Genomic DNA, 27,514 nt, shown 5'->3' with positions numbered 1-27,514 from the left:
ATTCCTTTGTTCTCCAGAAATGAAATGCCACCAAAATATGTTTCTGAAGAAACTCAACCAGAAGAAAAAACAAATAGGATTTTTTTTCGGAGGGTTAAGGTTTAGTACCAGAACATTCTCATCAAGCATTCTCTATGACACTTTGAGCAATGTGGATCCTGGGGAATTAACTCATTGCCAAAAGGCTTAAAAATAATTACAATGAATTAACCTATTATATTAATTACAATTAATTTCCAGTTGAATCGAAAATTTCTATCTCTAAGGGATTCCTCAGCCCTGACATTTATGAAGTGGCTTTGGCATATCATAGGTAATTAATCTCCAACAATCTGTTATCAAACTCATTTCCTTTGGGAATGATCAGTTTGCAAAGAAGAAAAGAAATGAGTGCAGACTTAGATTACTGGAAGAAACTTCTTCGTGAACAAGAGGTACAGTCCAGCTGGACACCCTGCATTTCAATAATAGGAAGTACCTATTTGGTTAGCACTGACTCGAGAGGCCAAAAATTTTGTCTTCATGAACATGCCAAAATATCTCAATAGATATACATACCAGGGTATATGTCTCAGTAAGAGACATGAAAAATAAATTCCTGTATAGATACAACATAATTACTGGCTATCTAGTAAAAAACAGTGATTGATGAAACAATTTCAGAGTAAGAAGAACAAATGTTATGTACCAGGGCTATAATAAATGCTGTCCAAAGGAACTTTCTTGGATGATAGAAAAGTTCTGTAGAGTACTAGTTTGTAGGCATTAGTCACATGTGATTAAAAAACACTTGAAATGTAGCTAGTGCACCTGAGGAAGCAAACTTTATTTTATTTTAACCTAATTTTAATTAATTTAAATGTAAATGTTGGATAGTAAACTGCCAACTTACTGCATATCATGGTGGCAGTTCAGCTGTTGCATAAATCCCTTCAATGACAGGGAACTCACTTTCATACAACTCACTGCGCTCCACTGTTAAATTGGTCTAGCCATTAGGAAGGTCTGCCTCAAGTTGATCTGTAATCTGCCTCCCATAATTTCCACTCACTGGAATTTATGTTTCCCCTCTTCCCTCAGACCACATAGAATAACTCTGTTCATGGTCTACTTTGTATTTCTTTTCATATATGAGAAACCTCAAAATGCTGCAGTATTACAGAATTTCAGCCCTAAAAGTGGCTGTAATTTAGTTTGTCAGTCCTTCCTTAGCAGTTGCTTTTTTTTTTTCCCTCCAGGATGAATATCTTTAGTTTTTAATATAGATAAGAGTAATGTTAAGTAGGAGGAGCTTCGGTCTCTTAGTCTGACAAATTGTGGTTCAGCTACCAAGTGATGCATTCACTTGTCAGAGTGTAGTTTCCCTTCTGTAAAATGAAGATGATATCACTGAGCTATCTTGGTTGCTTTAAGAAATAAATTAGATAATATTTAGAAAGTTCTTGAAACCCTGCTTGGTACACAGAATTCATCTAAAACATCAATCCCTGCTTTCTCATGTAGCATATTCTTACATTCACCACACCAATTTCTCTTAACACTGGAATTCACTGGATAGAAAAATGTGCAAATGCTATCCCAATACTAATACAGTGAACTAGCTGTTTGACCAGGAGAGAGGATAATAGAACAAACACATCCCTTGTTCTAAATGTTCCACTTCTATCAATTCAACCTAAAGAATCGTTTCTTAAAATCCATGTTATATTATTCATTCATTCATTCATTCCATTTACTGAATTCCTTACTGTGCTCCCCAAACTATACTAGGCCTAGAAGATAAAGTCATGCCCAAGATAACCTAGTTCCCTGCCCTTGCAGAGCTTATAGTGCAGCTCAAATAAAACTTGCCGTTGGGTAAAATTCTTAGATCTTTTTTCATATGTGATGCTCTTTATTTCTGATGGCTCTTTATATTCAGAAGCTAGCTTTTTAAAGCTCCCTTGCCATTTGGTGGTACAGAAGCTCTTGGCTGTATTTCATTTGATTCTATCACTCAGCTGGCTACCACATTCCCCATTTCAGGACCATTTACAAACTTAATGAAAATATTCTCTGGCATCAAAGATTATGTTAAATGATGGTTCTAAATTTCCATCCAAGAGTGAGTTATCTCTGGAAAACAGCCCATACTCTATTGACATTAACAGACATTAACAAGCTCCTTAAGCCATTAACAGTCACTTACATAATAGTTTATGATACGGTCATGAAAAATAAGAGTATGGGCTCTGGACCCAAAATTACCTGGATTTGAGCTTCTGTACCCTTACTTATGAAATGTTAGACAACTATTAAGTAGTTAAATCGCTTTAGCTCAGTTTTCTCTGTACAATGTGGGTAATTTATAAGGCTGTTGTTGGGGATAACAGATAACATGAGATAATAAGCTTTTTTACCAATAATGGTATATAGCCAATGTTTAACACATGCTAACTACTATTTCTATTCTTATTTTTTTCCCATTAATATTCAGTGTGGAAACATTTATAGCACTCTATTACATGTACCTTTATTTTCTTTTTTCTCCCATCCATCTTTAGATATTTTTCTCTTTATTATTATCATACAATAGCACAGTAATACGACAAAGGAAAAAGAATGGAGACTTTGGGTTCATGTAGATAAAAGTTCAAACTTCATCTCTGCTACCCACTAACACATTGCCTTTGGCAAGATATTTAACCTTGAAAGGCTTCTGAACTATCCTCTGTAGCATGGTGGTGATAACACCAACAATATGGGGTTATTATAGGATTACAAAAGGTGATCAACAGAAAGTGACTAGCATAGTACAATGTTATTATTATTATTTTTGCTCAAGAAGAAAAACTATTATAATTGTTAAGACTGATACTTGTTATTGCTTAGCCACATAAACTGAGTCTGGGGCCAAACAGTGCCTTAATGAAGACATTAGCACAGTTTTTGCAGAATGAATATCACTCAAATTATTCTATCTCAGAAGACTGTAGCTAGCTTTTATTCAATTTTCTAGTTGGACTTTTTCAAATCCAATTATATCAGAAATGAAAACCAACAACAAAACATTTTCAGAATACTCTGCGGGATTTTAATACTTATATAGATATTCTATTTACCAAAATCTGTACAACTATCTAGCTATCCTAAATAGAGTTGGGGAATTAAAGTTAAAAGTATGTTGAAATCAGAAAGGCATGCAGGTTGGATTCTCTGCATTGTTTACATTTGTAAAAACATTATTTTCCTCCTAAGTCAATATTATTCTAAAACTGACACCAAGAATCCTGCTTTTTTTCCTCACTGGAAAATGATACACAAATGAACATAGTCAAGGTAGATTCAAACTGCATTTGGAGGAACATCTAAAAAGCAGAAGCTTAAATTGAAGGGTAGATTCTTTTTTAGACAAATCCAGAAATATTAACATGGAATTTCACACAACCAGGAAAGACATCCTCCTTTACCCTTTGAGGCCGGGTTATAAGGCTGTAAAGACTCAAAGGAAGATGAAAGGTTTGCTTCTATCATGGCTTCATAAATTCCTCCTGATACCAGCTCATTGCCCTAATGTGACCACACACATTCCATCCCATGCAGTCAAGTGTGGCATTTTCTTTCTATTCAAGTATTCTCAAGCTTTAATTAAAGCAGCCAGCTATCTAGTAATTACGTCCCCCGTCCATCTTACCAGCTTCTTATTGTCTTCCTTTGAATTGATTTCTGACTACAGCCCTTCATATGCTACAGTTTAGTAAGTGTGGGGAGAGACTAACTGCAGAAGTTATTTTTCCTTCCTTTCATTTAATTAAAACAGATTGTCTGAAAAAGATTTAAGGCTGATTTTCACGTAGATCAGTGTTTGGACAATTTTTAGATGCCTACTTCTGAAAGTTGAAGGCTGTCATTTCAAAGGAGAGCACTTGCTTTCTCTTCTCCCATCCATCCTCTACACAGCAGTCAGTTTAATTTCCCCCAAGGACACTGCTGACAACAGCACCCTGCTTCAAAGCCCTCTAGAGACTCTCGCCCAAGCACTGTTCATGGCCCAAACTCACAGGCTTTCACAGGGGCCTCTCCCCTAGCAGTGTGCTTTCGCGCTCCTTGCCTGGGTCACACAGAGCCAACACAGCCTCCTCTCTACCTGGTATTCATTCGCATTCGTGTCTCATGCCATCCTGCTGGCCACAGGCTTCCCTCATCCGGAGGCCCCTTTTCTTCAGACTCTGCATATCTACACTATATCCTGCATATTCTTCGAGGTCCAATTCAATGTCACTGCTTCCTCGAAGTTGTCTCGCACCTCTTCTTTCCAAAATAATTTCTTCCTTTTTAGACATTGCAACAGCAATTTCTCTGTATCACCCTGATAGTACTGCGGTTTTCTACATTCTGTAATACTTATTTATACATTATATATGTGTGTGTGTCACAGAAGATAAAAAGTCTCCTTATAAACAGAAACCATGTCTGTCTAATCATGTATGCTAAAACAGTGTTTCTTTTCACATGAAAGGTACTCTAAGTGTTTGGGGAAATGTGTGAGCAAATAAAGGAATGAATAACAAACAAATCAATAGCTGCTAAGGATTTATTAATTCTTTAGGGCAGCCTCTAAAGACAGATTAAATCATGTCTTCATAGCAATGCAAAGGGGGGGGGGAAAAAAAGAGTGAGGTAGCATGCCGAAATTATCAACTAAGAATAAACAGGAACTAGACAAGTGAAATCTTAACAGAAGTTTTTTTTTTTTTAAGATACTGGAAAGTTTAATTTCTTATACTGCTCAGTCCCTGTTCACACTGGATTTCACTAGATAACAGTATTCACATTTATATATTGCTTATTGGAAAGTGTAAATGAGCAATCGTTCCGATAGGAAATGTTCATTCATTACTTTTGTACTTCCTGTCTCTGATTCACCTGGAAGGGCTGGGAACAAATCCAACTTTCTACCCTCTGTTAAAGATTCAAGGTCCAGCATAAAGTTGAGAAAAAGAACACGGAAATTTCAAGTTGATCGGACCTGAAATGACACACTCTCGCCTCCTTTTTGACAACATACACAGACAAGACCCTCCATCTTCCAGACCCTGGTTGAGTAAGTGACCAGCTGTGGCCCTGGTCTCCCTGGTCGCCGCTCCACATTCAGCTTCTAGCGGTGCCAGGATCTCTTCACCCCTGAGGTAATGCCAACCAAAGTAAGAGCTTGCCCATGGTATTATTTTTGTCAAGGCATGGAAGAATTTTACTGAAGGTAATTCTCCCGCTCTCACCTGAAGACTGTATATCTTAGAATGATGCATGAATCTCATGAACTTCTAACACGTCGGTGAAATGAAACTCTTCTCTTTGGTCACGGAAAAGGAGGCCTGGTTCAGAGAAGTTCTTTAGAGTAAAGCCAGAGACTGGACTCCTCTAGAGACTTCCTATGGTCTTTGCAGCTTCTACCAAAGTTATTTTCATGTTTCAGTTCAGTTCAGTCACACAGTCGTGTCCGACTCTTTGTGACCCCATGAATCACAGCACGCCAGGCCTCCCTGTCCATCACCAACTCCCGGAGTTCACTCAGACTCACGTCCATCGAGTCAGTGATGCCATCCAGCCATCTCATCCTCTGTCATCCCCTTCTTCTCCTGTCCCCAATCCCTCCCAGTATCAGAGTCTTTTCCAATGAGTCAACTCTTCACATGAGGTGGCCAAAGTACTGGAGTTTCAGCTTTAGCATCGTTCCTTCCAAAGAAATCCCAGGGCTGATCTCCTTCAGGATGGACTGGTTGGATCTCCTTGCAGTCCAAGGGACTCTCAAGAGTCTTCTCCAGCACCACAGTTCAAAAGCATCAATTCTTTGGCACTCAGCCTTCTTCACAGTCCAACTCTCACATCCATACATGACCACAGGAAAAACCATAGAAGCTACTTATTCCTCCTTTGGACACTGGCATGACTTGGTCTTTCTTCTTATCTACCCCCTGCAGTGAGCTCCAATCCCCTCTCCAAAAAGCTTACCACACCCTAGAAACCCAGACTAGCAAGTCAAAAATCCAAAGACAGCATGGAAGGATAATGATGGCTGCCAGCACAGCGTGTGTGTACATTACATCTCAGAAGCTCTGTTCAAGACTACGCTAACCTTGCTGGTTCTAACAGTATGGGGAGAAATGAGACTAGGTCAAATTGAGGAAGCAGAAACAGGTGTTGTCAGTATTGCATGTTATCCCCTTAGCTGGAGAACATGATGCAATTTTTCTTCCCCAGATGTTCTGCCATCTACAAGACTTAGAATGCATGCTTTCGTTCTCAGTGTCTACAAGGAACTCCAGGCCCAATGGTCTGCTGTGCCTAACTCCACTCTCAAATGCTCTAGCCCTCATGCTGCTCGCCTGTCATTATTATTAGCACCTCCTCAGGAAGATATTATTGGAAGTAATTTCACATTCTGACAATGCAAGGAGCTACTACAAGTTGTAGCTACCTCAGATCTCTGTAAAGAGCCCTGTGCACTGGTAATTTTTAGCCCATTAGAAATATGTATATACATACATATATATATATATATGTCTATACACACACACACAGCACAGATACTGAGGAAAGGAAAAGTGCCATCAAAAGACATATGCCCTTTTATTCCCGTAATCCTTCAAAGTAGAACAAGGGAAAACAGATGTGCTGCAGAGTCAATCAACATTTAAAGCCAGTGTAGAGGGCATATTTTAGGTCTGACTTTAAGGGGGGAAATATAGATATTTTACTTTTAAATAGAAATTAAGAAATCAGCAGGGCTCCATGTAAATGCAAATCTTACAAACAAAAAATAGACACTAAGAAATAATAACTTATCCTTCTGAGAATTCTGTTTTATTGTCCACAGAAAGCAAAGTCTGTGCTTTTTAGCAGAAACCCAAGAGTCTGTTGACAATGGGAAGCACACATCTTTGTGAAGCTCCCACAGTAATCAAATTTCAAGGAAAGGTAGTATGCGAAATACAGGCGACTTAATTTTTCCCTAGTATTTAGAAGATCAAAAGAATATCTCTATTCTACCAATAAGACAGTCCCCCCACCAGTCTTCTACCAACCCACTGGGGGAACCAAGCAAATTCCTTGGTTTCTCATGTCATTACCACAGGCTGAAATGATGTAACAATAATAGCAAACAGGGGTGTCCCCCTGTGCCAACTCTCTAATCAGTTTCAAAGTATGTTTTGTAGATTCTCACTGACACCACTCAAAGGAACTGGTCACTTGTGGTCTCAAAAGTTTTACAACAAATTGTGTGATTAAATTCTTTAAATACGTCTGTCCATTACTAATCCTCTTTTGCCAACATCCTTTTCAGAGAAAAATTGCGGCACTCCATGGTGCCTGATTTATATTTCATTTTGAGAACAGGAAGTAAAGGGATTAAAGTTAAGGATTAAAACACTTACTCTTTGCTGCATTTTTTTTTAACCTCCTGAATGGCTTCCTGGTTGCCATGGCTACTCTTCACTGGTCCTTAGTCTTGAATGCATGTCTTTGCATTAATAAAATATTTTAAATGCAATTTCATGGAAAACAATAGGGAATGTAGCTTTAACTTCAATTGCTCTTAAAAAAAGAAACTAGAATATTAAAAAAAAATCTTTTTTCTTCATTCTTTTATTGGCATCCTCCAGAGTGAAATGAACTAAGAGACAGCATAGGGACAGTCTAAAGATATACAAACGAAAACCAGAATTATGCAGCAGGGGCACAGGATATTACTTTGAGATAGTGACTTGGCCCTCATCTTACAAACCAGTGTTTGTAGGAAGATTAAGGCTCTCTGGGAATTTCTCAAATGTTGCAACACCACAGAACATTTTAAAGCAAAAATGCACGTAAATGCAGTGTTGCAATTCCACACTGCAAATACCAGCCAGGAAATGAAAAACTGAGGCTTTCACCACCACAAAGTTAACTTAACCATATCAATGTAAATATCACTGCTTTGCATCCAAGTCATTGACGGCAGCATTTGCACAGCAGGATGGCCAAAGAGGTGATAGCCACAAAGAGCAAGCGCTGTCAGGGCTGAAGATGTCTTGCACGTACAGTGCACACAGCTGATGCCGAGCTGGGTGTCGAAACAGAAGGGTGACGTTGATAGACAAGTGAGCAAACACAACTGCATTTGCGTTGCTCCTTTAAAAACGCTCCCCTGACATTCATTTTAGAATGTACTGCCTACATTCTTTTTAAAAGCCAAGGAAAACTAAGGAGTTGGAATAGTAAAAAATCCATTTTAAGATCTATTCTTAAAGTCCAATAGCAGAATAGGCTCCAGGATAAATTGTGGAGTGCCTCCTAAAACATCACCCAGCCATTTTTCCCCAGTGCTCCCCAATGCAGTTTTTCTCTGCCTCCAGTGGTTTCAAACTATTCCTTTATCCCCCTGAGAGCCTACTGAAAGTACCTCCCCCAGATCCAAGTATATCCATCATTTCTCACTTCTTCTGATTCCATAATCCCATTCAAACCACCTTCCTCTCATAATACTCACAGAAGATAGACAAGCTACTTGAAAACTTGTACTTGAAGCCATACTGATATATTAGTGGTAGTGAAGGGACTATAGGATTGCCTTTGCCATATAATAGAACAAAATTATACAGGAATCTTCTGGAGACAGTACCTGGAAAGAATGACTGTAATAGTGGAGATTCAAAGCAGTGTAACAGACTAGTGATATAGATAATTCCAGGAATAGGTGAGCAACTCCCACATCAAAACATGGGATAATTGCTGCTACCCATAGGCAGCACCATAGTATCTGAAACAAACATGAATGGAAATGGCAAGTTATATACAGATCCACAAGGTATATAATCATGTTCCTTCTTTCCTGGCTTCAGGCTTTTCTTTTGGAAATCATTTCTTCTGGGACAATTCTGAAGATTTAGGGTCATCCCAGGATAGGCTGGGGTTACTATTTGGCTGTTCTTGCACATCTGAATCAAGAGGGAGCAATAGGAACCTACTGTTGAGAGGCAATTCTCTACAGCCATCTCAAGTTTCTCCACGTTGTGGCAAGATAGGCACTGATTGCCTTTTTAGACTATCTTTTTAAAGGATGTTTCTAGATCAAACAGGTTTGGAAAACTGACTGGGATAGTATCTTCCTTCTTAGCAAACAGCAGGCTTACTTGCATGCATTACAAAGATCCCCCACTTTTCGAAAAAGTTTGCTTTACGACACTTAGCTTTTATAAAAGACCTACATAGTACCTGTTTTTCACTAAGCAAAAGGAATTTAAGGAGGATTTTCACTTTTGTGGGGTAAAAAAAAAGTTTTTTTCACTTTCACAAAAGTGAAAAGCAAAAATAGAGTTCAGCGTTTGTTTTGTGGTGAGGTTTTATGGAGGCAGTGCACATCTGAAGCAGCGAGAGAGGCACCACCAACCTCCCTCTCCGGGAACTACACTACACTCAGAATCTCACCATCAAGCCTCCATAGCATTGATCTCCATCCATGAACATCTATTCTTTATCTCCATTTATTTTGAGCATCTGTTAGCAAGATGTGTAATTGCTTCTCTGCTTTATACCATTTCTGTTTATGAAAGGTTTCACAGGAACACTCTACTTTTGAATGGCAGAAAAGATTTGTGTTCCCTATAGCATATTCAAAAGCAGAGACATTACTTTGCCAACTAAGGTCCATCTAGTCAAGGCTATGGTTTTTCCAGGGGTCATGTATGGATGTTAGAGTTGGACTGTGAAGAAGGCTGAGCGCCGAAGATTTGATGCTTTTGAACTGTGGTGCTGGAGAAGACTCTTGAGAGTCCCTTGGACTGCAAGGAGATCCAACCAGTCCATTCTGAAGGAGATCAACCCTGGGATTTCTTTGGAAGGAATGATGCTAAAGTTGAAACTCCAGTACTTTGGCCACCTCATGGGAAGAGTTGACTCATTGGAAAAGACTTTGATGCTGGGAGGGATTGGGGGCAGGAGGAGAAGGGGACGACAGAGGATGAGATGGCTGGATGGCATCACTGACTTGATGGATGTGAATCTGAGTGAACTCCGGGAGTTGGTGATGGACAGGGAGGCCTGGCATGCTGCGATTCATGGGGTCGCAAAGAGTCGGACACGACTGAGCGACTGAACTGAAGCTCAGAACTTCCCTTGTGTAACACAATCCACTGAGTTTTCTTCATGTCACCTTGTGGGAACTCGGACTTAAGAAACTTGCATAAGAAAAAGATGACACTCTGGCTACTGCTACTGCTGTGAGTAATAACCTCACCTTTGTCTCTGACCAGGAAGTGTGCGTCTTCTGCCAGCCTCTATGAAACTGTAGCAGGCTAATTTATTACCCTGTACCTAGGGTAAAATCTCAGATGCTTTACAGTTCCTGCCAATTATTAGACCATCCCCAGGATGTATAGAACACTGGGAAAAATATTTTTGCCGGGTTCCTGTCAATATAATCCATTTGAATCACCCCAAATCAGTATGTAGCATCACACTGAGAGCCAATCTCAGGTAATTCAGCAAAAGAAATGTCACGTTAGCCAGCACGAATGATCTGCCCTCTTGGAATCTGGTCCAGCCTACAAGGCCTCAGGAAAAGCCTAAAGGCATCTGTCCAAAAGCTCATTAGGGTACCTAGTTGACCCCATATATATGGTAGAGGGTGAGAGAATGCCTTGAAGGAGAGAAGTGAGGGCTGGCAACACTATGAGTGCCAGTCTGGGTTCAGGGTTCCCCACCTGGACGGTACTGCTGGCCCAGTCACCAAAAAAGGGTTTGGAAATTTTAAGGAAGGCACTCTAAAGCATGGGGGCCCCAGGGCTTCAGTTAGGGGCCCAGCTACCATCTTCTAAGAGAAGGCTACTACAGAGCTTCTCAGAATGATCCTCATGCTAAGAACTTGTCGACAAGTTACAAAATTTCCCATGTTGGAAACTCAAGACAGCCCACAGTAAGAACGGCAGAGTCAAAGGCGCACCAGACGTGGAGTCAGAACAACTTAGCTGGAGTAACTTCTACTTACTGAGAGTGCTTTGTAAAGACATTTAGCTTCTCTGAGGCTTATGTCTTTCATCTCTAACATGGGATTACAATAATAATTGTAACACTGATCTTATATAATTGTGAAGATTAAAGAGGTAAAACGGTGTGAAAATGGCCAGTAAACTATGCTACATGAGTATCAAATGGTTCTTATTGTTCTTCTTCCCACTTCCTTTAAGCTTTTATTTTATAAGGGAAAAGAATAAAAATGGGTAACTGCACCCATTGTATTATTACTGGATGTTTTAAATGCCAATTCACTTCTTTTTGCCATCACTGATGGTTGAAGAGATATAAGTGGTGTTGAGTTCGTGAGTGTTTTGCTGTGTTGAAATCTCTGATTAATTTTAAGCTTAATATTCTGGGGAGGGAGGGGGCTCATAACTGGGATAGAGATGGGAGGTGGGGAAATCATTATGAACATTAGGTTCCTCTGTTCATTTACGCCAAGGTTGAGGGTACCTTAATGTGTCTGAGTATGACTTGAAAATTGGGGAACTCGTTTTTGACATTTTTCCATATGAAGATACAAGATTTTCTTAAAAGAGCAGGGGAATGGATCATCCTTGATTGCTAATTTGAGTACAAAGAAATGAAACCTGACTTCTGCATCTGCTTATGTACAAACGAGAAAACATTGATGATGTCCCTTTACTACCAATTCTATTCAAAAGCCATACTGGTTAAATATTACCTACAGCTGGGGCTTGAGTGCTAGCCTAGTCCAAAGCACTGCTGTGAATCACAGCTTCTTGCCTGACACATTCTGTCACCTCTTTACTTATGTTTTCCGTTTTGAGCCTGCTTTTTCAGAGACCAATGATGTTCTTGCCTCACGTTGAGTGATAAAAGCTCCTCATGTTAGTGATTTTTACTACTGAGTAAAAGGAGCCCCATGTTTATATAAGATAGAAAAATAATATACAGAAAGATATATAGCAATGTTAAGCCACTGTGATCAACTATATCACAATTCTGCTGCTACCTGGGTTCTATATTTCCTATATCTGGGAGAACCAAATGAAAATTATGAGAAACATGATTGCCAGAAGTAGAGTGAGAGAGGAGAGCAAAGTCTAGTATAGGAGAGAAGACCACAAGAGAGGCCACTAGCTATTCAGAGGATTCAGAATTCTAATGTCACACTAACTCTGCTACCAAAAACACTTGTAAGCCTGATTATAAAAGTATGTTCTGAGAAAGTACCGAGAGACAAGACCCAGAAAAATGTAGAAACAGAAATCTATACCTCAAATTTCAGTCGGGAAATACAACTGATAACCAGAATGCTTAAACTTTATGCTTGGAAAGATTCTAGAAATAAGATAAGGTTAGAAAGAAAGAAAAGAAAGAAAGTCAATGGGGTCTAGGATGGGGTTATTGAGAACAACTAGAGAATTCCTATTTCCTTTTTAGATACCATTAGGTGAAAGCCACACATATAATGAGCCTACAATTCAACAACTTATTTAACAAAGTCGCTCATGATAGCCTTTTGGAACCTGAGATAATGATAGCATTTTGGAGAAGACTGAGAAACCCTGAACTGATGATAGCCCTGCTGGATATGGTCACAACTGTGTGAGCCACGGTATCTAAACAAAATTGATTAACAACAATAATCCAACCTAACTGTCTTATCTCCTTTCATCCTAGGTCCCTACTTCATGCCCCATATTACCACCATAACTATCTTTCTACATCAGAAATCTGACCACAGTTTATCTTTAAACATCTGCTCCCTGTCAACCTCTTCAGTTCAATGCTGCCGCAATAACCAGGAAATGACACTGCCGTCTCCTGTGACTCTCCCTGAAACTGGTTTCTGTGACATTAATGAAATGAAGAGAACAGAAAGTCATGCAATCCATACACTAAAAATCCAGAAGATGGGTAATAAGTAAAAGTTGTAGGATAACATGAATTTTAATGCAGAATTTCTACATACATCAGTAAGGTCATTAATGGAAACAAAGATGCATCCTTGGCAGAGAGAACTAGAGCTTCTGTGTGGGTGTTCCACCAAGGCAGATTTTTTACTTAATTATATAAAGAATGCTTGGACTAGACTTACTAAATAACAACAACAACAAAAAGATTGTCTTAAAAATCAGAAAGCTGAAGATGTCATGAAGGGACTTTATGAACATCTTTTGGGACTTTTTGAATGTGATTCCCCATACTGGACTCCAGGGAGGATGAGGTTCCACCTAAGGACTCACAATTCCAATGGACTACAGCTGTGCCCACAGCTGACCCTGTGCAGTGGCAGCACAGCAAGCACCCATCCCCAGAAAGAGGAAAAACATCTTTCTACTCCAGTGAAAAGAAGAGCCCTAACAGTTAACAGAAGAGTTAGGACTCAACAAACAACAGAAACAGTGAGCATTTAAGATGTCACATGACACTCTGCTACAGTCTATAAAGAGAGGTCTGGATTGCCGAGTAGCACAATAATCTTTTTCCAAAATGCTCTGTGGAACGCCAAGGTTGCAAACAGTATGTCAAGACTTAATGGAAGGCTTTGCATCAGGCAGTACTAGCTAATTCTGGAGTACATTCTGTAGGTCTTGTAGGAAAACAGCATACCACCTTTGGCATCATACTGAGCTCCCTTTCCACTTCTAAACTTTCTCATTTCTCAGAAACACACTACAGAGAGCAGAGGTTTAAAAAAAGAGCCATCTTGAAGTCATCTTGATTCTAAAAGCCAGAAGAATAAAATAAGATAATGTATACAATATAGCTCTGAAATGTTAAAGTATTAAATGTAGGCAAAATAAGATTATCACTGTTATCACATCATTATTAAAACAACTGAATCACTGAGATTGGATTCTGCTTGATGAGCAACTCAAGTGGTGCCCTGCAGAAGGCTCAAAGATCCTTCGTCAAGTTCCCCTAACTTTTCAAGTACGAATTCAAATAAACCAGCTGAGGCAGGAAAAATCTCTTCTCCTCTTAGAAAATTCTTGCTATCGTCTGACTTTTGCCTCTGTGCACCACTAATAAAGGGGCTTCCCAGGTGGTGCTAGTGGTAAAGAACCTGCCTGCCAATGCAGGAGATGTAAGAGATGTGGGTTCGATCCCTGGGTGGGGAAGATCCCCTGGGGGAGGGCATGGCAATCCACTCCAGTACTCTTGCCTGGAGAATCCCATGGACAGAGGAATCTTGCAGGCTATAGTCCTATGGTCGCAGAGTCAGACATGACCAAAGTGACTTAGCACACACCCACACACCACTAATAAAAGCCAGTTTCCCCAGCAGAAAAGGATGATGACAAGGTATTTTTCTCTACTGTAATAGCATTTCTAACTCCCATCCCTGTGGCCACAGCTACCTCCTCCAAGGATGGAGCTCCGTCTCATACAGGACCTCAGCAAGCACTGGGCATGTGTTTCCTCACTAGTAGCGACCACATACCCACGGGATGGCTGTTATTATCCAGATTCCACCAGTGAGAAGAGTTTAACAGAGGCAAATTCAAAACAACAACAACAAGGTCTAAAGTGGATATAACAGGAAAACTCTCCGGTATGAAATCTATATTTACCCATTTCCCATTCACATAACACTATCCACAGGAAAACTGACAAGTGGTAGGGATTTTCAACCAAAAGACATGGACTCTCTCCAGTAAGTTTGTCTAGTAAAGATTTTAAAACACTCAAATAAGACCACAAATGTGTTTCTAGTATGAAGAAAAGACAAAATAGATATATAAACAATTCACAATTGTGTTATGATCTCAGTTTCCTTTAATTGTTTTTAAACAGCTAAAATCCCTTTGAGGGAAAAAGAAATTAATGGAGAAGTCTTGAGCGGAGAAAAACAACTTACTAAAATTTCAACAAAAACTTGTCTTCTCTCTTAGCAACCCTTAGTAGACAACATGATGTAATTATAGTAGTACTAGTCAACCCTTAGTGGCCAAGTATAACATGCCAGACACCGTGGTAAGCATTTTACTGTCATTATTTCATTTAATATGATAAAAACACACTATATTAGCAAACATTTATATGATCTAAACATGACAAAAATGACTGAATTAAAAGTCAACATATGATAAACGTATGATTCTGTAAGTTCTCTGATATATAACACAGAATTGTTGCTGTTTAACCTGCTAAGTCATGTCTGACTCTTCAAACCCATGAACTGCAGCCTGCCAGGCTCCTCTGTCCATGGGATTTCCCAGGCAAGAATACTGGAGTGGGTTGCCACTTCCTTCTCTAGGGGATCTTTCCAACCTAGGGATTGAACCCTGGTCTCCTAGGGAAGCCCATAACACAGAATACATGTTTAAAAAAGCATCTGGTTATTTGCTTAAAGTATAATCCTCCTCTACTCTTTCAGCATGCTATCTATAAATTAATTGCATGAACTAATTTGCTTTGAATCATCACTGGTATAGTAAAAGGGAGTAAGATTAGTATATCTGATAATTAATTTCCTTATGTTTTCCTAGTGAATAATTAATTTGCACTAAAATAAATTATATTTTGAGTTTTACCAGGCTCCGTTTTTGTCACTAATATCACCTTCAAATAAAGTAGCCTCAGTTAAATTTTAACATAATGTATTTTATTTTGTGGGTGTGATGGTCAGTTTTACATGTCTGTTTGGCTAGCCTTTCCCTCCCCAGTTATGCAACAAAACACTGATCTAGGTAAATTTTTAGAAGTGATTAACATTTCTAATCAATTTTTAATCCAATCAGCTGAAAAGGCCTTAAAAGCAGAACTGAGGTTTCTCTGAGAAAGAAGAAATTTCACCTGTGGGCTGCTCCTCCAGTCCTGGAAGTAGAAACCCTGGTACCATCCTGACTCTACCCTTCATCTCTGGCATCCAATCCATCACCACTTCCTGTCCACTCATTTTTCTCTCAACTGCCACTATCCTTGTCCAGGTCTCTATAATCTTGTAAAACTGCATACCATTCTATCTGGTGCAATTGCTTTAGACTCCTCCATTAATCTATTGCACCCTACTCCCCACACTTGAATTCACCAGCTATACAATCAGCCCACCACCTGTCAAAATCCACCTTTAACATCTCTGATTGCCTCAAGGGAAAGGAGCCTATCTTACCATTTTTGCATTCACAAGCACTTATCAAAATATCAGACACACAGTAAATGTTGGGTAAGTAGGAGTCAATCCTCTAGAACATAAGAAGCATAGATCCTTCTTAGGTAGGCAAAGTTGTGGGGGTTTATTACAATTAAAGCCAGGTGAAAAAGTCACTAGGTATCCTACATTTCTTTTGGCTCAGAGAGTCTTTTTTTTTTTTTAATAACAGCTTTATTGAGGTATAATTGATATACAAGGAACTGCACATATGTAATATGTACGACTTGATGAGTCTGGACCTATGCAAACACCCGTGATATCATAACTGCAACCAAGGTAACAGACATATAACACACCTCCCAGAGTGTCTGCTGTGTTCCTTTGTGTGTGTATATGGCGGTGGTGGTGGGAGGGGTTCTCTCTCTTTTATCATTAAGAAGTCTTAATTTTGGAGAGTCAGTGAAATCTACGGGGTTTCTCCTTAGAAAAATACATTTTACATAATTTCTGAGATTTCATGGACTTTCTAGAACCCACTCATCCATGTATTCCCCTACGGTCCATGGACCCCAGGTTAATCTCTGAATAGAACCAAGTATTGCAGATTCAAGTTTAATTTTAATTCCCTCTGGTTTAGGTCTCAACTTCCTTTCCTTCTTCTGGATCATTTTTGTACCACCATCCAAGCATCCATATGACCTACAGAAACTAGCTATTAGTCATCACTGAAAGAGGTCTTCATCTACAAGAGTATTCAGTTCTTACAAAGAAAAATATTTCCAAGGACATTACTGTTCTGTTGTTGTTCACAATAGACCACCCTGGATTGCAGGTAGGTGTAACAACACTTTCTACCAAGATGGTTACCCTCTCACCTTTGAGGCCCTATGTTTGCTGTTCAAGAGAGCTATGAAGATGGGGAAATGGAAAAACTGGGGGACTGTAACTTAAGCAAAGTCAAGGAGCAATTCATAGTACTGCAAAGAAGAAGCCCACACCTTCTGACATCCAATCCAGAAACTACTCTTGAGACCCAGCCATCTTCCCAGTATCCACATGAAAAGTTTTCATGTTAGGCTTATCCAAGCCCCTGTGTAAAGTCACCTGAAAGTGAATCTTTAGAGCTCATGATATAAACAAATAGAAAAATATTACTCATGGGTAGCAAAGACAAAATTCAACTGAATCTGAAGAGGAAAGACAAGAGAGAACTAGCAGAGGAAGCTGTAATTGCATGAGGGACCAGTTCTTCAGAAGTGGAGACAAAGAACAAAACCGAGGAGGGCCTGATGAGCTGTCATGATATTGTAAGACATAATGTTTAGGCAGCGGAAAGTCTGAAATAAATGCTTTTATTACAAAATCATTTTGATCAAGAATCCTCAGGATCTAATAAGAGAAAGGAAAGGAGAAGCTTGGAAGGTTTCTGTCAATCAATCAAAAAAAGCAATTATCTAGGAACCATCTCTATAAGGTGGCTGTGCTAGGCACTGTACAGCCTGAACTGCTCACTAAAGCACCTGTCTTAAGGCCCTCGTTCTTTACATAGTTGGCCAGAGCTCTGCCACATACTCCTAATTTTTTTTTTCTAATTAAGACTTTTCAAGGGGAATAGAACTAAAACTACTGTGCCACACATGACAAAGAATTGTGATAAAATCAAGAACAATGTAGAACTCTATAGATCTCCCCATTTCTTTCAAATAAGAGAGACTAAAACTTCACTTTAAGAGCGTCTATCAGTCACAAAGGAACTCCCAGACACACTGTTCCAGAAACACGCTCTGTGGGACTTTAATCACAGCATTTCTCCTACTGCACAGAGCACATGTCTCCTTGCATTCTCGCTGGAATGTAATCTTTCAGAGGGCAAGTTTAGTTCTCACTTGTTTTTAAATCCCAGAGCTGATGCAGGGTCTCACTTGCTACTTATGCTGACTGCTCGTGCATGTGCATGCACGCCCAGCTGCTTCAGTCACGTCCAACTCTTTGCAACCCTGTGGCCCGAAATGCTGCCTATGAGTCATTTTTTCAGGTGGGAGATACAAGTAATGCTTTTCGTTGTCTAGCATCCAGTTCCTCTCATGCCAACTGAGGAAAGGCTGCCAAAAAGTTTAACTACAACAAAGTAAGATGATTCTGACATCTACTGCTATGCTCTCAGCAGTAGAATCTTTTAAAAGAAGCTCAAACAGAAAGGTACAATATTTCAACTTAAGCAGAGTTTTAAATTTTTTTGCAGGCAATAGTTTTCTCATTTCTAAAGTGGTCATTTGAGTGTTTCTGACCATCTCACCTCAACAGTTCCCTCTCTTTTACCTCCATGTCAACTTCCTCACTGCTTCCTTGCCTACGTTTATATTACTTTTTGTTCATCTTTTTTATTATTGCTGGATTTCATCAAGATAGTTTGGCTCTATGAGGACAAAGAATATGTCTGTCTTATGCACACTTGCATTCATGGGTCTAATCCAATGCTTAACACACAGTAGGTGCTTAATAAATATTTGTTGAATGGAATAAATTACTTGAGAATGTATTTCTCAAATAATTTACAGAAGAGTAGTTTGATAAGATGTTCTAGAAGAAAAAGAAGATTGTTTTGTTGGCTAAGTAATATTGAATTAAATCAATCGAATTAATGTTTTTTTCCGTCTGGAATATTGGTGTATCTAAAGCTCTGAGAACTCTTACAAGAGGGAATCCATTGAATATTATTCAACTCAGCATTTCCCAAGTTTATATGATAACAAACAACTTTCTAAAAGAATTACCTGATAAGATTCTGTAGATTGTGTTCTGGAGAAAACACTTTGGGAAACACTGCTTTAAGGGCTAAAAAAGACACTGAGCTAGGCTCAGAGATGCGAGTATTTATTTTTCTGTATTCACAAGGCCGAAGACAGTTTCTCTGATCTCTCCAGAAAGGAACAGAATATTTTTCTAACTATCTATTTACTCTCACGGACAACCATCTCTACCCTTCCACTTTCCATCACCAAATGTGAATTTTCAATTCCTTTTCATTGGCTCCAATCATCATGTAGCATTAAAATGTTCTCAAAAGCACAGCTGGTTTCATATTGGATCTGCTTTAAAAAGAAGTTTCCAGGCAACTGGTTTCAACTCCAAATCAGTATTATCAACTGGGGGTTAACTTGGCTTTTTTTTTCATTTACATTTAGTTATTAGTTAGCATCACTATTTTGAACTGAAATTGTTTATTTTACAAAAGCATACCTAGTGCCTTTCTTGAAATCTGTTACCCTCAACTGAGACATCAGGACATTCAGGCAGGTAATACGTCTCACCATCATTTGGAGGTGTAATGTAAGTAATCTGTCAGCAACAACTGTTAAGTAGAAAAGTTAATAAGTGACTCAAACACAAACACACACACACACCAGTGCCATTTTAATGTCATTGCTGTAATAACATCAGTTTTACTCAAATTCCAATATGATTTGCTAAATGTGAGTGGAAGAAGAGAAGCTACCAGTTCATCTTGAAATGTTATGTCTATAATATGTGTCTATGACTGACATTCCATTGAGAGTTAGAATGATTCTTAATTTATTCCTGAGCAGGAAAAAATGGAAGGAAGGAGGGGGAAGGATGAAGGAAAAAAAGACTGTCAAAATCCAGGAGGACCTCTGACTGTGTACTTCATCTGTATATTCCATATGCCATGTAGATGATGACACAAAATAACTGATAGAAAAAGTTAAGTCCCACTAACTCTTCTATACATGCTTTCATTTAGGGGAAAATGTATTTTTTCCACATAGCTTTTTGAAGATTTCAACAACTGCACAAAACAAGGTGAGCCTATGTTGTATTTAATGAAATTGTTTATCGTTTTGAGTATATATGGGGTGCTGGTGGCTCTGAGCAGATTCCAGAGTATTACCAGTTCTACATGAAGAGAGTTGCATTAAATAAGCAATTCTATTTCAGCCAGAAAGCTATATAGAGCTGTTCTCCAAGTAGAAAATACATATACATGTTGCATTCACATACACTTCAAATGCTACACTTGCTTGGTTTAAAACAGCCAGTGTTGAGATCACAAAAGTGAAAGTTAACTACAGTGAGTCAAAGGTGAACGTTTCACAAACATTTAATAAATCACACCCAAAGTTTGGAATCTTTGTGGAAGTGTGAAATGGACAAAGGATTCACGTCATCTCTAACTTTTGGCCAAGTATTCTTTCCATTCACTTTTTAAAAGTCCATTTGGATAGCAGGCCAGAGTTGAAGGAAACCTCCCTGCTTATGGCACTTGCAAGGTGAAACTGAAAATTTCTAACAAAGCTCACAGCCTTGAGGAGAATTTCAAGTGGCTTATTGTCTTAGTCTTTTCTTATTTCCCCACTCATTATCAGACAAAATTGAAGGACAGATTCTGCCTTCTGCTCTGTAGACTGAATTCTATTCTCACTGGAGACCATAGCTGGTGACTTGAGTATTTTGCTACTCATTTATCTGTGTAGCCCTCTATTTAATGGACTCAAGATCTGCAAAGCACATTCTATGGAAAAAGTCTGTACATCAGCTGATGGGATGTGTGGGTGTGCACACATCAGACAAAGAGAAAAGTTACTCTGTATGCAATGAGCCAAATCATCTCAATTCTTTTGCAGAAGAGGTTTTTTTCTTTTTCCTTTGTTTTCACAGCTTGAATAATATTTAGCTGAGTTTTCAGGTTCTTGGTTTTCAGTAGGATCTAACAGGTGTGGGAAAGGGCCCCATGCCCATGACCAGGGCATCACTTACGAGATCTCTACCCCTCCTAATAAACATTTGTCTTATGGGTGAGGGTAGCTTGTCACTGGCCATGATTTCAGAGAAAGGCTTCATAAAGCCAGCCATGTTAAGACCAAAATAATGTCATTTAGTGTCCAGGGGGAGGTTGAAAAGAGGATTAGAGGCAGGCAGGCAGGCAGGGTATATTAAAGGAGTCCATGACTAACAGGGTGTGACAGAAAAGAGTTTTATTCTTTTCAACAAAACAATTCCCTAGGGCTGGGACCATTACTCCACTGTGCCTTTATCACCTTGGAATTTTTATGGTTATTTTTGATGAATTCACATTTTTGTAAAGGCTTTTTGAAATAATGCCAATTTTCAATTTTTAATTAAAGTCGTAAATAATCTTAATTCTGCTTTAAAAGGGTTATTGTTTCTTACTTTTTTAAATCATTGCTGCCAGGAAATACTCCAAATACCAAGCCCTGATGTGCGTTAGTAATTAGAATCTCTCCGAGGTCTAGTAACAGTCTACATGTAAATACTACACACCAATACACCGGTGCAAGGTTTGAAACTGCGGATTGACTGAGTTCAGGTTTATTAGCACTGCTTTTCCTGGGAGTGACATTACCTCTTTTTATTGGATAGAGCAACTTTCATCATTTTAATTTCCATGAATCGGTCCTTCAAAGATCCACACAGGATTTTTTAAATCTTCAGATTAAAAGGCCAGGTTAAAATTTGGAAAGTGAACACAGTAAACTTGTCGCTAAGGACTAAGCAAATAAAGTTGGCCAAATCCAATTCAGTCACTTGCAGGAAAGAGTGAACAACAAAAGCTGAATCACTGGAGTGATAATACCTCATTTTACATAAGACAAAATTAAGAGAATATTGTAATATTTGACATTAGATTGTAATTCTGCCCCTTGAAAGTATATCCTTTTATCCAGATTGCCTATTAAAGGTTCTTAAAAACTGTTTACAAATTTATAGTCTTAAGATCTGATCATCTTCTTTAAATTAGTGCTTCAAACATCTTTCGCAGAATCAAAACTACTCTTCCCTTATAAAGAAGCTGAAATACTCTGTGTTTGAGCAGTATAAGCTATTAATAACTCCTAAAAATATTGCATTATGTTTTCATACCTACTGTCAACCTAGGTTACTCTCTTGGGTTGAATATCATATTACTGCTTATTTGTCTACGTGTGAGACTTACATTCTGTCATGTCCACGACAATTGTTATTCTCTATGAAGGTGCTCTTGAATCTTATAACAAATTTGCTGATACAGTAAAACCTCATACATTTGGGACAACTTGGAGGTAGAGAATGGTCAGATTTAGGGGGAAGAAACTCAGCAAGAGGATTTTTTGTTTAAGAAACACAACTAATTATTTCAAGTTCATAAGATACACATGGATAATGACAAAAACCATTAGACAGTGGTCCTCCTAAGCAATTAACAGCATGTCATTATAAACATGGTGTGTTATTTTAAGAATATTAAACATCCTTCTTACAACTTTATTCTTATCATTAATTCACTCAGTTCCTTTGCTGTTTTAAAATACAGGAACATATTCCAATCCATGTTGAATGACCATCTATTATGACATGTTGATAGTGATCATCTATTATCAGTTGACTGGGATTCCAATTAAAGAGATTTAACTATACTTATGTGGGCTTTTCTAGTGGTTCGGACAGTAAAGAATCTGCCTGCAGTGCAGAAGACAATGGTTAGATCCCTGGGTATGGAAGATCCCCTGGAGAAGGGAATGGCTATGTACTCCAGTATCTTGCCTGGAGAATTCCATGGACAGAGAGCCTGGCGGGCTACAGTCCATGGGTTCACAAAGAGTCAGACATGACTGAGTGACTAACACTTTCACTTTCAACTATATTTACAGAGGAAAAATAAATAATTTTAACAACTGACTTATAACAGTGGGCTTGTATGCCATTAAGAATATCTATTTTACAAAAGAACTTTTCTCAAATTTTTCTAACTGGACATTTTTCTAACTCACAGTGGAGAGGCCAAATTATTTCCATATATGAGCCCTCAACTGGCCTTTACCTCCCAAGGAAGAGAAAGCTCAAGTAACAAAAAGGTTACAGAGCATATCCCCAGATAAAAGAACTAAATCCCTATAAATCATAAAAGAACGAAAGATTCTGGTTAGCTTGATGCCACGGTGGCCTGAAAACCATGGCCTAGAGTTTAATAAAACCATAGGAGATCATAGGTATCACTGACTCAATGAGTCTGAGCAAATGAGTCTGAGCAAACTCCAGGAGACAGTGAAGGACAGGGAAGCCTGGTGTGCTAATGGGATCACGAAGAGTAGGACACGAATTAGCAACTGAACAACACTGTTCAGTCACTTGAAATAAGTTTAGTCTTAAACTTCCCTTAAATTTGTTATGAAGGACTCTTAAATGAATTAAGTACCCATCTAAACACAAGTGAAAAAACAAGGTCAGGTCAACATATTTTCTGCCATAATCAGAACATACTTTTTGTTCCAAAAATTTACAAAGTCTGGTATTCTTTGGAAGGAATGATGCTAAATCTGAAACTCCAGTACTTTGGCCACTTCATGCGAAGAGCTGACTCACTGGAAAAGACCCTGATGCTGGGAGGGATTGGGGGCAGGAGGAGAAGGGGACGACAGAGGGTGAGATGGCTGGATGGCATCACTGACTCGATGGATGCGAGTCTGAGTGAACTCCGGGAGTTGGTGATGGACAGGGAGGCCTGGCGTGCTGCGATTCATGGGGTCACAAGGAGTTGGACACGACTGAGCGACTGAACTGAACTGAACGTACATTTACAGTTCAAACCATGCAATTAGCAAATGCAATATGCCAGCTCATGGGCCTCCTGTGGCATGCTCCCTTCGCTGTGCTCCTCTGCCTCCCTGCCTCCAGTACTATACTAAACGTTGTTCATGACTGCCTTGAACTTCTCTACTGTTTTCCTTGTATCAGAATCTCTAATACACTTTCAAAATTTTGCCTGTTTTGGAACATTGTATAAATAGAAATTAAAAAAAAAAAAGAAAATGCCTTGAAAGGTAGTAAGTTCTTTGTTTCTCAAGATGTTAAAGAACAGTATTGTCAACCACTTGCTGCTTATGAAGTCAGGAGGATAAGTCAAGTGGGTTGGCAGGTTGATCTTTAACATTTCTTCCAAATCTGAGAGATACTACAGCTTCAGCTTCTAAGAACTCTGAGAGATGCACTAAGCCCTCAGTGATGTCAAAAGTGATTTTAGGTTCAATTTTTTTCTCAGACTTTCATATATAGTACCTATTAAGAAACGTGTTTTTCCTAAGCTTAAAAGGAACAATGCTCTCTACATACTCATCCTACCGTCTTCGTCAGAGCTAATAATTTTAGCCAATTGATATTTTATGTTTTGTATTGATATTTATTAAGCCCTTATCACCAGAAAGAGTATTTGTTGTGTTGTTTTCCCAATTCAATTTTCTTTAACAATTTGGACTTAATTTTGTTACTTTCCAGTTTTGGTGACTTTCACTAATTTCATCAACTTCTATTATACAAATCCTCCCCAGAAATTCATATCTGATTACATCAATTATGAAAATCACAGCCTTGTTACTACTTCATGAAAGACTTCTCTACTCAGAGTCAAAAATATGTTACACTTTGAGAAGCATTAGGACTACCAATGTCCCACAGAAGCTCCCAGTACTGCAAGAGGAATTTAAATGTGCTTTTACTGGCTGGATAAATTTTCACTTAAAATTACCTTTTTCCTTGCTTGCTGATCTTTGGAAGAATGTGCCTTCACATGCTTTCTTAAGGAACTTGGGTCTGTGTAGCGTTTGGTGCATCCCGGAATTTGACAAGCATAAGGTTTCTAAATAAGAAAGAAAGAAAGAGCTGTGGTTAAATCATAAAGGTAACTGAGGAAGATTTACTCAAAGACTGCTGACTTCAGAGCATGAACTGTTGCCAACTGATTGATGTGAATTGCTATGTGATACTCATGCATTTTAATTAGAAAGCCCAGTAAGTTTGCATCAAGGCAAAGAGAAGAATAAACTTTCAAGAAACAAAGAGATGGCTTATCTTTGAAGATTTTTAAGAGACTGCTACAGAATGCCCTCTTGCCACGAAACCTCCTGTGGCATTTTTCAATATGAAAATTATTAGTATCTCCAGTCATACTTACAATTATGTTCCCCTGAAAACAATCTCTGGTACTGTCAGAAATTAGGAAACACATATTCTTTAAGAGTTCAGGTATAAAGAAGCTGTAGAAAAGTCCAGAAAAGACTGGTAATGTTTCAGAAGAAACCTGATTCAGAAAGAGAGAGGGAGAGAATTAAAAGGGAAAATTAGTGGAAAGTAAGTAGAAGACAGCAGGTTTCAAACAACAGACACATGAAAAACCAGCCAAAGAAACATTAATATTATTAGTTGCAGAAGAGTCCTGCTGTTAAGCCTAGATTAGGTGAGTAAGTTCTTAGCTGAGCACGACGAGAAAGAAAACAAGTTCTGGCTATTCCAATTCGCCCATGCACCTGAGAGATGTAAGGTGTGGAGCCCAAGACAGAGTCTAGAATTTTTTTTATTTTTATGACCCTGGTGATTGGTACATGATAATTAGGAATGACTGAATGAGAGCATTACACATTGATTCAAATTTTAGCAACTATTGCTACTGTAACAACTAAATTCAAACCAAAGGTTTGAGAATGTGACTTTTATACTGTAGAATAAATAAAAACTTTCTTAAGAAGTGAAAAAAAAAACCCTACAAGATTAACTGCGTTTATAAGATATATTAGCTGTCACTCATCTTCTTAGTATCTCATCTGGTGAGATATTAAATTTGTGCCTACATGAGGTGAAATGTGAGGAAGAGAACGGAAACTGTCTCTACAATAGAGTTCTCACTTTAGAAACATGCTATGCTATCGACCGACCCCACTCCCCCCAAAATTCAGGTTGTTTTCCTTAAGATTTATATCTTGTTCCTGTTTTAATGCACTTGCTGGTCATTTTGTAGGCCAACATTTGTGTGAATTATATTATTTGCTTTCTAAAAACCATATATGTGTTTCACTTTCTTATTGCTATTGTTGCTAATTTTTATTCCAAGAACAAGATAAAGTCATGAATATATACTTTAGTTTGACAATCCTAATTTGAATTCTAAGTTTCATTATCTGATGTGTTTGTTCATTGACTAACTGACTGACTGAATGAATGAATCACTCAGCAGCTCTTTTGCTTCCATAATGTGCTAGACATTGTATCACATATCAGGGATCTAACAATGAACAATGGATGAACCAGCCTCTCAATAAGTCACAGTTTCTGCAAAATGATGAGCCAATTATGGGCTAAAGTCATCTGCCAAGATGTTTCCATTGGGTAAACAAAGGTTTTCTTTAACCTGGGAATCTTTCCTGGGTTCACACAGTTTTTTTCCCCTAGTCTTCCCTTTCCTGCCTGGGGGAAAATAAGCCAACATCTTTACTGGCAGTCATGTTATGACCACATAAGTTCATGTTTTGCATTAGAGATGCTGTACATAAAAATTGGGGGGAATATTAATGCATTATATAAACTGATGCCATTATTATAATAGTCACCATTACTTGGGTTGGAAAGATAAGAAATGGTTAATGTCATTTTGGATTTGATTTTGAGATACTCTTGAAAAAGGCTTGAATACTGACCATTCCTCCCAGCTAGCTTTCACTCTCACCCTTGTTATCAGCCACCTGGGATCAGTGTGCCAAAACAGCAATGCCAAGGATTGGTCTAAGTGGTACAAGTGTACCGGTCATTTTAACTCAGATTACCTAAGCTTTAAATGGCATGTTACACTTCATCAAACTATATTCTTCATTATTTTCCATTTATACTATAAAATTATTCCCCTTGTTTAGACATTAAGATGCTAATAGAGAAATGATTTAGTAACACTTTCCAGGGTTAGAATTATGGACTCAGTCATCTTTATGGGCAAATCATTTTCCTAGAAGTAAAGCATCCATTTAATAGAAGAAAGATACTTTATCTAAAATTCTGATAGTATTAATATAAGGAGTTATTAGCATAAGGAGTACTTAATGAAAGGGAATGTGGACCTAAATTTTAATAATAAATTCTTCAAGCAACAAGAAGGTAGTTTGGATTTCAAAGAAAAAAATGATGGTTTTAAAAGACTTAATGGAGAAATACTAAAAAAAAAACAGTTAAGTTTTAAAAGCTACTGCACTGAACTGAATCATGAAATTATTATCTTAGGTAGCTTTTCTCAAAAGTTTTCCAAAGGGATTTTTTAAATTCAAAATGACTTTAGAAAATGCTCTTGGTTTGATTAGCTAAAATTAGCTCCAAGCAAAGAAGGGTATTATAGAACCATAACACTTAGCCTCACAATAGTTCTTTCAAACTCCAGATAACTAGCTAGAGTAGAAGCAATTTCTCAAGACAATCTTGTCTCATGAATGTTCATTCTTCCATGATAAAGTTTAATGACAAATTGTAAAATTTATGAGATTCTACCAAGACCATTTTAGACATACAAAATAGGGCATTTAAACATAATTCATTCTCTTTCCTATTTCTACTTTTAAAAAATACTGCTATTCACCAAATTTA

At 38.3% G+C, this 27,514-nt stretch overlaps 1 protein-coding gene across 1 annotated transcript in view; it reads right to left on the bottom strand.

The window, feature by feature from the left end:
• Positions 1-27,514, bottom strand: part of GLIS3 (GLIS family zinc finger 3) — a 495,075-nt gene that overhangs the window by 91,453 nt on the left and 376,108 nt on the right. The window contains exon 6 of the mRNA XM_018052026.1: positions 24,642-24,752. Within this exon, the coding sequence (XP_017907515.1) occupies positions 24,642-24,752 (111 nt within the window). The remainder of the gene's footprint in view (positions 1-24,641; positions 24,753-27,514) is intronic.

Source organism: Capra hircus, chromosome 8, assembly GCF_001704415.2.
Source record: "Capra hircus breed San Clemente chromosome 8, ASM170441v1, whole genome shotgun sequence".
Classification (NCBI taxonomy): Eukaryota; Metazoa; Chordata; class Mammalia; order Artiodactyla; family Bovidae; genus Capra; species Capra hircus.
This window is presented reverse-complemented; position numbering and strand designations above follow the sequence as displayed.